Source organism: Lacerta agilis, chromosome 17 (assembly GCF_009819535.1).
Source record: "Lacerta agilis isolate rLacAgi1 chromosome 17, rLacAgi1.pri, whole genome shotgun sequence".
In the NCBI taxonomy this organism is placed as follows: domain Eukaryota; kingdom Metazoa; phylum Chordata; class Lepidosauria; order Squamata; family Lacertidae; genus Lacerta; species Lacerta agilis.
In genome coordinates, this window is record NC_046328.1 from 39,930 (window position 1) to 56,368 (window position 16,439).

Sequence of the window (16,439 nt, forward strand, 5' to 3'; positions counted from 1 at the left end):
GTGCTGATGAGCAATGGATACATTTAGCTAAGAACCTTATCTCCCCGGCCACACTTCAGTCAAAGACTTTTGAGGAATTGACTGCGGTGCTTGGCAGCCATTTTGAGCCGGTGCCTTCACAATTGGCCAGCCGGCAGATGTTTTACCAGTGGTGCCAGCAGAGTGAAGAGTCGGCATCATCATTTGTGGCCACCTTGAGGGAACTCACCTGCTATTGTGAGTTCCACGATCTGGAGGAGATGCTGAGGGACCATTTTGTGAGAGGCCTGCGTGATGAGAGGCTGCAGCGGGAATTGGTTGCCAAGAAGTCTTTGACCTTCCAGGAAGCTTATGACTTTGTCATCTCCTGGGAGGGGGCAAACCGCACATTCGAGAGCTCCGTGGTGGACAGATGCAGTGGAGACTGATGACGCAGAGGAAGGCTCGTCGGACGAGGTAACAGGGGGAGCATTGAAGGTGTTTCAGTCCTCCCGCCGGCAGCAAGGAAATCGACAACTAGATGACTGCCAACTGCTGGCCCGGTCGCCCCCCAGGAGCTGTGAGAGTTGCGGAAAAGCACACGAGCAATGGTTTTGCAGGTTCAATGACGCCCAGTGTTGGAAGTGTAAGAGGATGGGCCATATTGCCCGAGTCTGTTGGGCTGGAGACCAAGTGCTGCGAGACAGAGTGGAGAGAGATCGAGGGACTGGAGATCATTCAAGAGAGAGACTGGGTTGCTGGGGCTCAGAGCCTGAGATGGTGGGTCAATGTTCTTCGACCTGTATTCAGCCCCAAAGTGAGAGTGTACGGCCACCACCAATTATCACGAAAGTGGTTCGCATAGAGGGGGTGCCCTGTGAACTGGAAGTGGACTCTGGGTCGGGGTTCATTATTGTTTCAGAGCCCACTTTCTGCAGTTTTTGCCCCCAAGCGGGCCATGATTGTCTTCGTCCCCTGGATTTCTTTTAAGAGACTTAATCAGAATCCAGTGACTGTCCTAGGTGTTGGGGATTTTTGCTTCCAGCACAGAAAATTTAAAGGCAAACTGCGAATTGTGGTTGCTGGGGGCCGGCGGCCAGACATATTGGGGCACGATTGGTTTGAGGCCTTTGGCATCCGCCTGGAGGGGGCCCACAGAATAGAGTCGGCACCGTCTTCTTTTGATGCATTGTGCCAGGAGTTCATAGCTGTTTTTGATGGACAGTTGGGACGATACACAGGGCTGCCGGTGTCCTTTGATCTGGACCCGGCTGTTTGCCCTGTCCGACTGAAGCCGCGCTGTGTGCCCTTTGCATTGAAGCCGAGGACTGATGAAGAGTTTGACAAGCTTGTGGAGCAGGGGGTGCTGGAGCCCGTCTCGCATGCCCGCTGGGAGACCCCAATCATGTGCCCTTTGAAGGCAAACGGCGCAGTACGGATCTGCGCGGATTACAAGTGCACTCTGAATAAGGCGCTGCAGCAAAATGCCTACCCGGTGCCAGTGGTAAGCCACATGCTCGGGTGTTCTTACCCATTTCTGTGAAGATCTGCTCTTGTCGTTGGCTTGTGACGTATCTCCTTACGGGATTGGAGCTGTGCTGAGCCACCGGTTACTGGATGGGCGGGAGGCTCCCATTGCTTATTTTTTTCGAACTCTGTCGTTGGCTGAGAGGACCTATGCTCAAATTGACCAGGAGGCTCTGGCATTGGTCACAGGAGTAAAAAAGTTCCATGACTATGGCACCCGTTCGAGCTCGTGACTGACCACAAGCTGCTGCTGGGGTTGTTTGCACCAGACCGTCAAACACCCTAGATTTTGTCGGCCCGCATGTTGCGGTGGGCCATGTTTTTGTCAGCCTGCACGTACGAACTGGTGCATTGAGTGGGTAAGGCTCTGGGCCATGCAGACGCCCTCAGTCGGTTGCCATTGCCAGAGCCAGCTGAGGATCCATCGCCAGCTTATGGCATTATGTCCTTGGAAGACCTGCCACAACCCCGTTAGTGTTGCAGATGTGGCTGCTTTTTCAGCCAAAGATCGCACTTTGGTGCGTGTTTTGGACTGGGTGTGGAGGGCAAGGTCACAGAGGAATTCCGTCCATACGAGTCCTGGCGAGATGAACTGTCGGCTCATAAAGGGTGTCTATTGTGGGGGAGCCGGGTTGTGGTCCCCCCAAGCTGTGACATCGAGTGTTGGAAGTGCTGCACGAGGGTCATCCAGGAATTGTAAGAATGAAGGCATTGGCTCGCAGCTATGTGTGGTGGCCGAAAATGGATGAGGCCATCGAAGAATGGGTGCAGAAGTGTTGTCCGTGCCAAGAATCAAGGCTGGCAATGCCTCAAGCTTTTTTACACTTCCTTTGGCTCCAGCAGATTGTGAGAAGTTTGCTTTTACGTTGCCAGTCTTCAACAACGAAAGCCCACATCAAGATTTTCATGGAAAGTTTTGCCTCAGGGAATGGTAAACTCTCCAACACTCTGTCAAATTTTTGTTGACACAGCACTTCAGCCTTTCAGACTTCAATATCCACGTTTGCAGATATGTCACTACATGGATGATATTCTTATTCATGGAAAAGAAGTCACAGACCAGCATATTGAACATCTGACAGATATTCTCAATTCATTTGGACTTTGTATAGCTCCGGAGAAAGTGCAGCGTGTCACTCCTTTTCGTTATTTGGGTCACAGACTACTACAAACAGCAGCCCTACCTGAACTTCCAGACATTGTAATCCCAGAATCATTTACTTTAGTCCAGCTACAACAACTCCTGGGACATTTAAATTGGGCTCGTACTTCATTAGCAGTCTCTACTTCTGATTTGTCGCCATTATTTTCTGCTTTAGTGGGACACACCTCACCTGCGGATGTTATTCCCTGCACTACAGAAATGCGTCAAGCCCTGCAGGGTGTGAATGAAAAGCTACATCACATTGCGGTGAATCGTGTGCCTACAGCAAACTGCACGCTTTCTTGTGCCATTTTTTCAACGCCAAGGTTGCCAACAGCAGTACTTTATGTTCCAGAAACTTCAACAAAGGTGGCAATCGTTGAGTGGCTGCATCTTTCACATACGCCTCCTAAAAATGTTTATTCCAGCGTGGAGGCAGTTTCTGATTTTCTACTCAAATGTAGAAATCGTGCTGTTCAACTCAGCGGAAAGGACTTGATCTCAATTTATGTTCCTTTTTCACAAGACCAAGTGTCAGCATTAATTCAACAATCAGAAAGCTTTCAAGTTGCAATTGCTGATTTCACAGGTTCCTTTTTGTTTAATCCTAAGGACGTTAGATTTACTTTGCTATGGCACATTCCTTATCACATCTCATCAATGCTATCGCTTCAGCCAATCATCACTGCAAGAACGCTATTCACAGATGGTTCTCCCAATTGTGGTGTCCTCACCTGGCAAGATGAAGGGGAATGGAAATCTCTCTTCACAGATCCTCAGCTTTCAGCCCAACGTTCAGAATTAGCAGCAGTAATTTTGGCATTCCAGACTTTTGAGAAGGAAGCATTCAATCTTATTGTGGACTCTCAGTATGTTTTTCATTTGCTATCATCACTCCCCATCGCCTATCTGTCTCCATCGATGGATGAAAACCTCTACGATCTCTTTTCCCAGCTGCAAGCACTGCTTCAGAAGCGCATTGCTACCTTCTTCATTGCGCATCTTCGTTCGCACTCAGGACTGCCTGGATTCCTAGTGAAGGGCAATGCAATGGCAGATGCTGCACTCAGAACATTTGCTTTTCCTTTATTTGATGACCCAATCGCCAGCCATGAAGCATTCCATCAGTCTGCAAAAGTACTTCACAAAATCTTCTCAATTCCTATGTCACAGGCAAGGGACATAATTTCATGTTGTCCTTGTTCCAAGTCTCCAATTTTCCTACCCTTTGATGCAGTTAACCCACGTGGTACAGAAGCTAACCAGCTTTGGCAGATGGACGTTACGCACGTTCCTGCACTGTCGCCTATGTCAAAGCTTCATGTTTCAGTTGACACATTTTCAGGATTCATTTGGGCTATGCCCTTGAAAGGAGAAACTTCAAGACACATGATTCAACACTGCATTAGAACCTTTTCTGTTATGGGAAAGCCTCAGGCCATTAAAACCGACAATGGCCCAGCGTATACTTCTCAAGCATTCAACGACTTTTTTCTCCAGTGGAATATCTTCTTGTTGCACGGGATTCCCTTCAACTCCACGGGTCAAGCACTGATTGAGAGATCACATCTCACATTTAAAACCTTGCTGCAGAAGCAAACTGCGGGACGTCGCATTCCAGTTTCCGAGATCCCCCTCGCAGTTGCTAAAGTTTTGTTTGCTCTGAATTTTCTTCTGTTTCCGCACAACAAGCCGCACTCTCCGGTCGATCTGTACTTCAGGAAGGAGGAACAGCTTCCTCGACCCTTGGTGTCCTATCGTCGTCTGCCAGACGTTGAATGGCGTGGTCCGGTTCCGCTCATCATGTGGGGTCGTGGCTACGCTGCGGTGGCGTTGGACGAGAAGGCCGTCTGGGTTCCTGCGCGGTGCGTCCGGCCATGGAGAGTCCGGGATCCAGGCTGAATAGCTTTGATTGGTAGCTGCTTGTCGAAGCGGTTGTCCATGGTCTGCGTCCAGCCATGAAGAGTCAAAGATCCCGGCTGAACTTTTGTTTGTTCGGCTCCCTATTGTTTATTAAACTTTACATGCTTCAACTTTTACTTTCCCTAGGTGTCTCCTGCGCATCTAGGAAGCAGATGCCTTCTACCTCACCTACTTCCATGCATTTTATTGTTTTGCATGTATCATTGTATGCTTCATCCTTGCATTTATTTATTTGCAGGCACTACGTGCTCTTTTTTCATTCCCTTCCAGGTGTCACCGTACAGGTCTTGGATTTCCTTCCTTTTTTCAGGAAGAAACAAAGATATTTTTTTTGAAATGGGGGAGGGGTAGGAGGAAGATTATCTATATATATAAAACGCAAGTGTCTCTGCATCCAGTCCCTGTGTCTCTGGGTTTGCCCTACTGAGCATGTGCCCCACGGACACAGGGATTGGAGCAGAGAGATCGAGCCGGGAGCAGCGGCGGCAGTTGAAGCGGCGGTTGAAATGGAACGCTGAAGGGAGGCCGAGAAGGGAGGCCACGCTGCCACTCTCGCTGCTGGGCAGAAGGAGGAGGAGAACCGGGTGAGGGTTCTCCTCCTCCTCCGCCCCACACTCTGAAAGGGGCTGGGAGCCCCACACATCCAGAAGGAAACCTGTTCTACCGTCCCCCAGCCCCACACCACTCCAGGGAAAAAAGCCCCCTCCTGTCACCGCTCTCCCTCGGCCGCCCCTTCCCCCGGCCAGAAGACCTCACCACAACAGCGGTGGGAGCTCCGCAGGAACCTACCATCATGGCTGCTCCCAGCCCTTAACTCCATTCCCTCAGCAGCAAGTGCAGGCCTAGCCCGCCAGGCAGCCCAGACCGGAGGGGCAGGATTAAGGCGGGGTTCTGCTGAGCTCGAGCTTGGCGTCGGCCGTGGGTGTCTGCAGCAGCGTGTTATTTCTGGGCGAGTGACAGGCATGTGGAGAGCATCGCGCGCGCGGAAAGTGAGGGGGGAGGAGGAGGCAGCAAGCCATGCTTCGTGCAGTAAGTATGTTTAGGACAGGAACAATAAAAGGAAACACACCGTCATTTCTCCCTCAGGAATCTTAACGCCGTGTAGGGAGCGCATGGTTTGCCCTGCTCCCTGCACTTCAGGACCTTGGGTTTTGTGTCAGAAATGTTCTAGCGCCCGTTATTTTAACGGGTTTAAACCACTAGTGTTTGTATATTACTGTCAATCATATTAATTAAGCCTGACTAAGGTTATTTGTGTTACGAATCTGTATGTTTTTGTATCACTCTTAATCGTATTAATTAAGATTTATGTTACCAATCGGTTTTGCAAAAATTTACAATGATTAATCGTATTGATTAAGCTTTACATTACTAATCAGTTTTAGAAATTGATCGTTATTCATTGATTCCATTTTATGGGTATTGCTTATCCTCCTTAACATGGTATGAAAAAAGGTTATCTAGTTGAAAAAAAGGTCACTGTCTGTTGTTTTATGCCTAGACTTCTATTCTTGAAAAGATGCTTAGAAAAAAGGTTGTTTATACCTAAAAGGCTTCCAGTATTAATGAAGAAATTTTTATTTACACATCAATCCCTGCTGGGGTTCTTGAGTACAGAGTATATTTGCAATGCTAGAAATGCAAAATGTGTATATTTAATTATGCAAGTCATTTATGTTATGGCCTTTATTGGTCCTTAAGGTATTTTCAGGTGTAAATTATGTTTATACTGTTGCAAATGCAGAACGTATGTAATTATTTTTACAGGATACTGTATATTTGAATTGTGAAAGAATATTTATTTTCCTTATATTGTTCTTTTGATACAAGACAAAGTAATGTCGTTCTTTTGATACAAAACGAAACAAAATTCAAAAAACAAAAAAGAAAGTGGATATGTGGGAATATGTTTTGTAGGTGCCCTTGCACCTGGCTATTTATGTTTGTTTATGTTTACTTGGTAATATCCTTCCGCCTTGGAAGGAAGGGTAAAAAAGGGATCCGACGGGCAGCTCACTGCATGGATCCTTCCGCAGGTAAAAAAGGCTCTAACTTTAAATAAGGTAACGGTCGTTAGTCTTCTTCCCGCCAAAACTTAGCACGGTAACAGAACTGTAATTGGTTGTTATGCTTGTTATGACGTTGGTTGACCCTTTAATAAATAGTGGCCGCTCCCTGTTTGTGGTGTGGAGAAAGCGCGAGGCAAGCCGAGTAAGAACATCGTTGCGTGGCAAGCACGGATAGAAAGAGAAACTTAAACCAACCACGCAGGGTAGCGGTAGGCTTCTTCACCAGACTGCAGTCTCCGTTGTATTCATTTCATTTTTGTTTTTACTTTAAAACCTTTTATTTGGCCGTTTAGTTTTGGCCATCGTTTAGGTTAGTTCTTTTTCTTTTCCGGAACCTTTTGGAACTCACAGACGCTTGCAGAAACCTCCGAGGCATCAACACTACGAACTCACAAGCTTAACCTTCAGATTCCAGCCAGCGGACCCTTTTTCACGGCGCGGTGCGAGCGGGACTCCAGGATTACCGGCCGTCCCATCCGCAGGCTAACCCCCCAGGGGAGCATGGATAGTTTCTTGATACTCCATCAGGGACAGAAAAGGGGCTAAAATACATCCTTGATGGACTCCTCAACCACAGGAGCCTTCTATCAATTCCCCATCGGGCTAATTTTTCCCAAAGTAATCTCCTGGGAATACTATCAAAGGCAGCCTTTGATAATCAATAAAAGCCGCACAGAGTTGGCCTCTGCTGGGGCAGAGTATTTCCGGGCTAGGTGATTTAAAACTAAAACATGGTCTGTGGTTGACTGATTTGGTCTAAATCCTGCCTGCTCAAGACCAATCAGGTTGTTAACCTCGGCCCATTGGGTAAGTTTAGTTAACAAGAAGCGGGCATATATTTTCCCGATTATTGACAGTAAACTAATATTCCTATAGTTCCCCGGATCCTCTGGTGAGCCCTGTTTATATATTGGGATAATGATCATTCCTTTCCATATTTTTGGCACCTGCCCAGTTGCATTTATAGCATCGAACATAATGGCAAGAATTTTTGCCCACCAAACAGCGTGGAATTTTATAGCTTCCGCCGGAACTAAGTCAGGTCCGGGGGCTTTGCCAATCTTAAGTTTGGCTATAAGTTCTAGGATTTCATCTGGGTCGGTGGAAGGCCAAATAGGCAGGTGGTCAGTTGGGGCCTCTAGAGTGTTAGAATTAGATTCTGATGACGCATAATATTTGTTTAAAAAGGATTCCCAAACAGGGGCAGAAATAACGGTTAAGGGATATCTTTTAAATTTACTGTTAATCAGAAGCCAGAATTGTCGAGTATTCCGAGAAATAGAGGCAGCTATAAGTGCTTGCCAGCGGTTAGTTTGCCATTCCTGCTTGGCCATTTTTTGCACTTGCTTATAAGCTATTTTTGCTTGTTGGTATTCTTTAGGTAACGCCCCAGAAGACTTATATTCATTATAAATAACACTAAGATGTTGTCTGGCTTGTTTGCAACGGGAGTTAAACCAAAGTGCTCCTGTCCTAAAATGGGCCCGATTGACCTGATGAGCAGGAACAGTAAAGAAAGACTTAAGGTCATCCGTAAGGGTGGAAAATAAATTAATAATTTGGACATGCCCATTTGAGGCTAAGCCTGGAGCTGTGTAAGATTGAACTATCTCTTGTTGAAAAAATTCAGTATATTTTTGAGCCTGCATTGCAGACCATTTTGTTCCTTTAACTCGTGTTGCCGTGTTTATTCCGATATGTATAGTGTGCCTTCCCTTTAACGATTGCCAGTCTATAGACATTTTGGCAACCAGAGGAAGGTGATCACTTAGCTGAACATTTTCTATTTTGAAATACGAAAAATTGGGGAATAAATGTTTGGAAACAATAAAATAGTCAAGAACACTGTCTGTCAGTGAGCTCAAATGGGTAAATTCGCCTGGAACATCCGGTGGGCAATTCCCGTTTATGATTATTAAGTTTAAATGTAAAATCAATTGATAGAGGAGGGTTCCAGCCTCACTCACCCTAGTATCCTTCGATTGTCTTTGGGTATATGGTGAAAAATCGGTGATCTGATGGTCACGTGTAACCCACCATTTGGCCTTGCTAAGTGATTCCCAATTTGCCGCAGTACGTGCATTAAAATCACCTCCTACAACAGAGGGGATATTTGGATATTTAGTGTAACAGAAGGTGAGATGATCTTCCAGTATTTCCCATCTAAAGTGGAGATCTGCTACTTGTCCTCCCGGAGGGAGGTAAACATTTGTAATTATTAACTCAAATTTACTGCTCGAAATCAAACCTGAGATCGCATAAGGGGGTGAAGATTTTACGGGGGTAAGTTTTGCTTGTAATTTAAGTGATGAAGCTATAGTCAAGCCTCCTCTAGCTCTACCACCCTTAATCGAGGAGCAGGCAGGGAGTAAGATAAATTCATAACCATTAATCTCCAGAGCCGCCTCCTCCCATGTTTCCTGAAAAAGGATTGTTTGGAATAGATTTATAAATTTTAAAAATTCAGGATCTGATTTCTTCCCCCTCCACCCTGCAATATTCCAACTGAGGAATGACATTGGGGGGTATCTCAGGTGGGTATTTAATGGTCAACGAGGAAGCGGAGGAGGGTCCATGTTTGAAGAATTTCCATTTCCAAAAAATTCAGCAATATTCCTTTGGAAGGAAGACTGTTCCGCTACGCTACCCAGCAAGTTAATTTTTTTTGGGGGGGGGTTGAGTATAAGGGGAGGCCACCTGTTACACTAGAGGTAGATTTTTGACTAGGCCTAATCATCTTTTCAAGGCCGGTAGACTGAGAAACAGAGTAATTACTCGAGGGCAAGGAAATTAAATCAATATTAGTAATGTCCTTAGTCAGATTACCCTTCGTAGGGCAGGTAATTTTATTTATGAGGCCCAATGGGTCTTCTGTTGAGCCCATCTTCAGGCCTGCTGGTGTCTCATTTGGTGATTGGACCTGGAGTCTATTTGCTGATCTAGTTGCATGCAGAGAGTTCTTTGCATAGGCACTGGTATATTATTCAGTCTTTTTTTCTGATACGGGTGAGGACTCAATTGTTGGACTGATTCAGCTGGTTCTGTTGCTGGTTCGATGATATCTATGGATGTATTCAGCTTGCTCACATTTGAAGAGAGTGGGTTAATAAAATTGCAAGCAGGCGCACCCATACACAGCACTTTATATGGAGAGCCCAATTCAGATTCATTAAGTTCTTTCATTTTATCCCAAGCATATGTTGTAGCCATATTTGCCTCGGAGGGGGGAGCTTTGAACACTAATTTTTTCAAAGTAAATGCTTAGGACCCCCGGGACACTCAGTTAAGAGCATCGAGGGAGCGCCGAGAGGCAGGGACTGGGACAGGTGGTAGCTCACCTCGCGGTGGATCGGCACCTCGACCCCAAGATCCAACTATGAGCTTTTTAACTGCAGCAACTTTAAGATACGCTATTGGAGCTGGAATTACCAGACTTGCCCTCCAATGGATCCTCGTTAAAGGATTTAAAGTGTACTCATTCCAATTACAGGGCCTCAAAAGAGTCTTGTATTGTTATTTTTTGTTACTACCTGCCCACGTCGTGAGTGGGTAATTTGCGTGCCTGTTGCCTACCTTGGATGTGGTAGCCATTTCTCAGGCTCCCTCTCTGGAATCGAACCTTGATTTCCCGTGGTCACCATGGTAGACACAGAAAGTACCATTGAAAGTTGATAGGGCAGACATTCGAATGTGCCGCCGCCACCACGGGGGTGTGCGATTGGCCCGAGGTTATCTAGAGTCACCAAAGCGGCCGGGCGCCATCCTCAGTTTTGAGGAGTGGATGCTCAGCCCTTCTGTCTGTTCCAGCTGTAATGTCTCAGAAAGTTGCTTTGAGCCAAACACACTCCCCTTTGAAAGCTTCAAGATCTCCAAATTCGGAAAGAAGGAGGAGGTGGGGGGCACTGGATGGAAAGCCCCTGAGAGAGTTCGGACCTCCCCGATGCTGTATCTTATGAGCGACTCAAGTTCCATTACTTAAGATAAAAAATTGGAGTTAAGTTTTGGACACGCTTCAAGTGAGGAAGGAGATTTTAATCTGCTAAATAAATCAGCCACTGAGGAGCTAAAAAAAGGACGGAGAAAGCATAACATCGGACAGCAGAAATGAAAAGGGGGGTGAGCTTTTACTTTTTTCTATTGTACTTTGATTCATTATTTTATTGGCAAAAACCCCCAGAAAAACTGCCTTACTACGTATAGCAAGCGAGAATGGAAATTTGGAAAACTATGGATATAATATGGTTTTAAGAGTTATAAACTGTGTGGAAATAAAAACGTTATATAACTAAGATGTTGGATTTGTGAATGGCTTGGAAGAAGATAAAAGATTCTTCAATTTGTTGATATCATTAAAGATCTCATTAACTGTTATAAATTTTGGATGGCTTCCTGGAGTGTTGCAGTTAAAATTGGAAATCTGCCATATTGAAAGTTGAAACCGCACCAAAGTCATAGGGGGAGGGATATATGTGATTATATTTTCTCTCTTTTTTAATGTGATTAAACCTCCCCTGGAAAGGCTAAGATCTGAGGTACCAACCCAGGAAAAATAATGAGCAGGATGTTTAGTTTTGATGTTATCGGAATTGGATAAGATGGCGACTGCAAATAACGAAAGGACTTTTGGACTGACTCGACAGAAATACCGGTTGTGAGGAGATGGAAGAGAATCAGACTGATATAAAATCCACACAGAAACATATTATTCATTTTAAATCGCTTGTGGGAACAACTCAGAGGCTGTGAAAGAATGAAGGATAACAACAGATAGAACTGGAGAACATCGGAAAGAACATGACATGCAGTGGAATTGAGATGATGATGAGCCTTCCAAAACTTGAAGCGTGGGGAGTACCCCCCCCAAAAAAAATTATAATTTGGCAGAATATTTGGATTATATGATTTGCATATGTATAATTTGGTATATTTAATATGATTTGATTGAATTGTTAATTTGGAAATTTTAATAAAAATGATTTATTTTTTTAAAATGCACAAACCTTTTCCCTTGTATGAATGATGTCAGCTTTTAGCTCACTGGTTCCTTTATTTTAGTTTTCTGTTTGGAATCTTAATGGCTCCGTCTTTGTAAAGCCTCTCTTCAGGAAAGTGGATAAGGCAAAAAAGAGGACACCCATATATTGTAGGTGCCTTGGATGGGTCATATTTGCCTCCACACAACCATGTGCAGTAGAGCCATGGTTGCTCCGCCCAGGAGAACACAAAGCTAGCATATCTAGTTATGAGAATATTTTGCCTCCCCAAATAGTCTTGCCACTTGTAATATTTTTATTGGGAGGAGGAATAAGGAATTTCACCTCCTCCCAACTGCTTAGCCCAGCCATACTGAATTCTGTCTGTTGATCACACTCATTATGGTTACCAGATTTTTTTCAATGAATCCGGGGACACCTTTTTTAAAAAAAATTCATGCTTTATTATCCATAATTACATGGTTTTCATGGGGATCCAGGCTGTACACCCCTGTGCTCCTGGCAAAAAACCAAAGCCCTAGACAGGATCCAGTAAAAAGCTGGAAGTTTATTCTTTGGAGGAAAATAAATACCTGTACAAAGAAATTAATTCTCTAATAATTATAATTCCTCAGGTTTCAGGGCTGAACCCTATCTCAAATAGCTAGAAATATTTTTTGGAGGGGGAATAAATCCCCTCAGCCTTGACGATACAATGGGTTCGTACTAGTTTTTAAAAAGAGAAATGAAAGAGCCGGAAAGCCTGGCTGCTGGAAAAGAGAAGTGCTTTGCTCATGCTCAGAGTGACTCTTTCCCACTCAGCCAGGAATGAGCCTGGTGCATGGTATCACGAGGTATCCTGGAGATCAGCAGGCAGAAAAAGGAAAGCCTTTCTCTGCAGCCTCAGACACAGCAGCAGCAGCAGCAGCAGCCGCCCCTGCCGCCACCAGTGTCCTGCAAGCCTGAGCTGCTGCTGCTGCTGCTCCTCCTCCTCCTCCTCCTCCTCCAGCTGAGCCTCCTTCCGAAGCCAGCTTGCCTTCCTTCCTTGCCGCCAGTTCTGCATTGCATTCAATTCTGTAGCTTGGGGGTTCCTTCTACCAGAACCTTCACCAACCTGGGGCTGGAAGCTGCAGGAGGGGAGGAGAGGGCTCTTGAGCTTGGGTCCTGCTTATGGGTTTCCCTTTGGGGCATTCACTTGGCCACTGTGGGAGCAGGATCCTGAATTAGGTTTTTCTTAGTTTCTTATGTTCACATGCTGGTTTAAGAATAATCAAGGTATGGGATGTATTTTGGAGAGGTTCTTGCCCTGTGGGGTTCTTTTTAAGGGTGATTTGTATGCTGCCATTCTTTCCAAAGGCACCTTGGTATCCCTGGTCCCAACCCATGCCCTCGTGCTATAGACATGGCTGTTCCTTTCCCTCCTTGCAGGCTGAAGAGAAGCAGAAGGCCTCAGCTGCATTTGCTCAGCTCCAGGCTGCCATGGAGATCCTGGGAATTGTGGTGGAGGAGCAGAAGGCCATCTGGCGAGTCTTGGCCGCCATCTACCACCTGGGTGCTGCAGGGGCTTGCAAAGGTAAGACCAACTGCTGGCAAAGGTGGCATTTTGGGCTGGGTGGTTTTACAAGGAGACTGCTGTGCTGGATCCATCTGCTGCAGCCTGAGAAAGGAGATGATGGAGATGTCCCTGTCTCTCATCTCTGTTTTGCACGCTGCATGGTGCAGCATTTCAGAAAAGCAAGCCATCTGCCTGGGCTCATTTGTCTGAATTCCCTGCCCCCTTTTAACCTGTCCTTCTAGGAGCATTACAGAAAGTAATTGGATCTCAGTTCAGCCTCTCTGCTTGAGGGGCTGCTGTTTTCATATCATGCTGGTCTTGCACAAGGCCTGCTCTTGGAGATCCCTGGAGTGGGAGAATGCCAGAGAAAGTGCAAGACCCTCCAAAATGTGTTGTCTGAGCCAGCAAGCAGAGTGTGCCACCCACTGCAGAGTTGGCAATATGTTAAACCACTTGCTATCTTATATAGAACCATAGAATTGTAGAGGGCTGCCCCATGGAAACAAGCCTGTTTTTTGCTGCTCCAGAGTGTAGTACCCGAACCAACAGATTCAAATAACAAAAGAGGAGATTCTGATTAAACTGGGAAGAACGTTCTGAAGATAAGAGCCATTTAACAGTGGAACGGACTCCTTGGAGGTTTTTAAACAGAGGTTGGATGGCCATCTGTCATGGATACTTCAGTTGAGATTCCTGCATTACTGTGGGTTGGACTAGATGACCCTTGGGGAGACCCTTCCAACTTTACAATGCTATGATTTCCTTAACACCCCTCAGCCTCCTGGGCTGCTCACACTTCCTGATCTGAATATGCCTCATAGGAGGAGTTCCCTTATTGTGCCTTTCCCTGGGCTTTGAAGAGTGGGTGCCTAGGAAAGCTGCAGAATGAAAATCCCTGGGGTGATGATCTTAGAATGAGAGAAGGGACTCTCACAGCCACACCTTGGCTCCCTTAAAATTAAAATGTGGGCTAAATATTCAGCACAACAGTAGTCTAAGTAGTCCAAGAGGATAGCAAAATCATACGAGGATCATGAAAGTGTATTATCAGAGATGGCTACAACCAATGCTTCTGTTCCAGAGGCAGAGACGTGTGCTGCCTATGCACTTGTTTATCCATCCGGCTCCATTTTGAATTTGCACCCTCAGCCTTCATTACCATTTTATTATGGTAATGAATAGAGTTGAGTCTGATACTGCTGGCTCCTCTCTTACCTCCTACCCATCTGTTTCCCAGGTGCCATCATCTCTGCCTGGCCTTGCAATTGTATTTTATTTTCTTCTGATTATGATTTGGTGTTGCTGCGTCTGAATTATAGCAAGAAGTATCTTCAGTGGAACTCCTGCTTGCGAAGACTTTATTTAAATGCAGAGAAAGTGAGAGTGGGGAGGGCATTAAGGAGGGAAACGGTGGTGCTCTTCATAAATTATTTTAAGATGTGCTCTAACCTAAAGACAGCTCCTGGTGATTTATGTACTTTGGATTCTAAGCATTTTGGGATTGTGGTGTTGCGAAATCAGCTGGGGGGGCATTTATATACACCTCACAGCAACATTAATCAGCTATAATTATTTTAAAATTAGGAAAGTTCACTGCTTAGGAGGATGTCCTTCACCTGCCAAATGCTTAATATCAGAGCTTCCTGAAGATAGTATGAAATATCCAGGAATTTTTGTGTGGCTCTGGGTTCAATTTTGGAATCAAGCCTTTGATACACTGTCTAAGGCCACATCCCCCCCTTTCGATAGCAGTACTTGGGAATTGCAAAGTGTGGTTGCATCCCCATGTTCCTCCTTTTTATTGCTGCAATTGTCACATGATAATTTGGTGATTATGGTGACACACTGCATGGAGATTTCCCTTGCATCTTTGAATAGTTGGAGCTTGGTTTCCAATAGTGAAATTACCACTAAAGTTCATGGGTTGTTACCAAGGTGGTTTCTGCTGCTTCTGCTGCTTCTGCTTCTGCTGCTGCTGCTTCTCCAGGGCCATCATTGCACACAGCTTTTTACAGCAAAAGGAAAGGGTCTTATCAGTGGCCATCAGTTGAATGCAACCTGCCTATTCTGTCCATGGCCAACGCTTAGGCCACATTCAAGTCATATCTTTAAAGCCCTATGATACCTCTTTAAACAGTCATGTTTTCCCCAAAGGATTATGGGAGCTGTAGTCTGTTAAGGGTGCTGAGCATTGCCAGGAGCCCCCTATACCCCTCCCAAAGCTACAATTCTCAGAGTTTCCTGGGAAGAGGGATTGATTGTATAGCTACTGTCAGGATCTTCCCAAGTGTTGCTCATGAGTAACAACAGAGCCTTCAGTAGCTAAGACTATTTATTGTGCATTACTATTTACAGTGTAGAGCTAGTTCAAAACATGACCGCTCAGTCACTTGCAGAATCCGGAAGTGCCCCCTCCGGTTTCCCGCCCAACACCAAAGTCTTGGCACCCTAAAATGACGTCTGTGGTGCCTCCTGACCCCCCCCATGCTGTGCTGGCCCCGGAAGCGGCAGTTCTCCCTCAACTCCTCTATGGCTGGCGGTGCTGGGTCTTTGCCCAAAGTCTCCAAGCCTCTGGAGCTCCCCCTCCCTTGGAGAGAGCTCAGGCGAAAGGCTAGAGGAGGAGGAGGAGTCCGTCTACAGAAGCGGCTGGGGTTCCCTGTAACGTAGAGAGCCCTCTTCTCGCTTAGAGGTGCTCTTCCAGTCCTCCTCCCAAGGAGGACTTCTTTCCCTGCTTTTCTCCTGAGCAGGACCGCCAACCAGCCCTTCCTCTCGAGTAGCCCCCCTGTCCCCCTCCTCCTCGAGAGGAGGATCTCTCTCCCCTCGCTCCCCACAAGGAATATCTTTGCCCTGGCTCTCCTCCCGAGTAGGACCTTCCCTCGCCCTCTCCTCGTGAGGAGCTGGGTAATCCCTGACAGCTACTCTGGGAATTGTAGCTCTGGAAGGGGAGGGGAGGAAGTTTTAGACATATGTAGGTGAGTTCATCTCTAGAAATTAGCTTCTAAATAATCTTTTCCAGCAAGGTCACATCAGGAAAAGTTGTATTCTCGCGAAAGTAGCTTGACTAGGCCAGATACTTCCTAGTTTATGTCTCCATCATATTGCAGGCAACAGAAAATAATGAAGCTCTGTGAGGGGAATACGATGCTCCTGACAGCTCTCAGCATCCGTAACAAAGTACAGCTCCCAGGAAGCCCTGGCTGCCTGAAGTGGTGTCATAGTGCTTTAAGTGTATGCTGTGGGCACAGGAGCTGAGTAGACCCTTGCTCCCCACAAGATGCCTTGTGATGGTG

General features: G+C 46.0%; 1 protein-coding gene across 1 annotated transcript in view; it reads left to right on the forward strand.

The window, feature by feature from the left end:
- The window catches only part of MYO18B (myosin XVIIIB), a 235,905-nt gene that overhangs the window by 35,655 nt on the left and 183,811 nt on the right, over window positions 1–16,439 (forward strand). Inside the window, exon 11 of the mRNA XM_033174542.1 lies at window positions 13,023–13,167. Within this exon, the coding sequence (XP_033030433.1) occupies window positions 13,023–13,167 (145 nt within the window). The remainder of the gene's footprint in view (window positions 1–13,022; window positions 13,168–16,439) is intronic.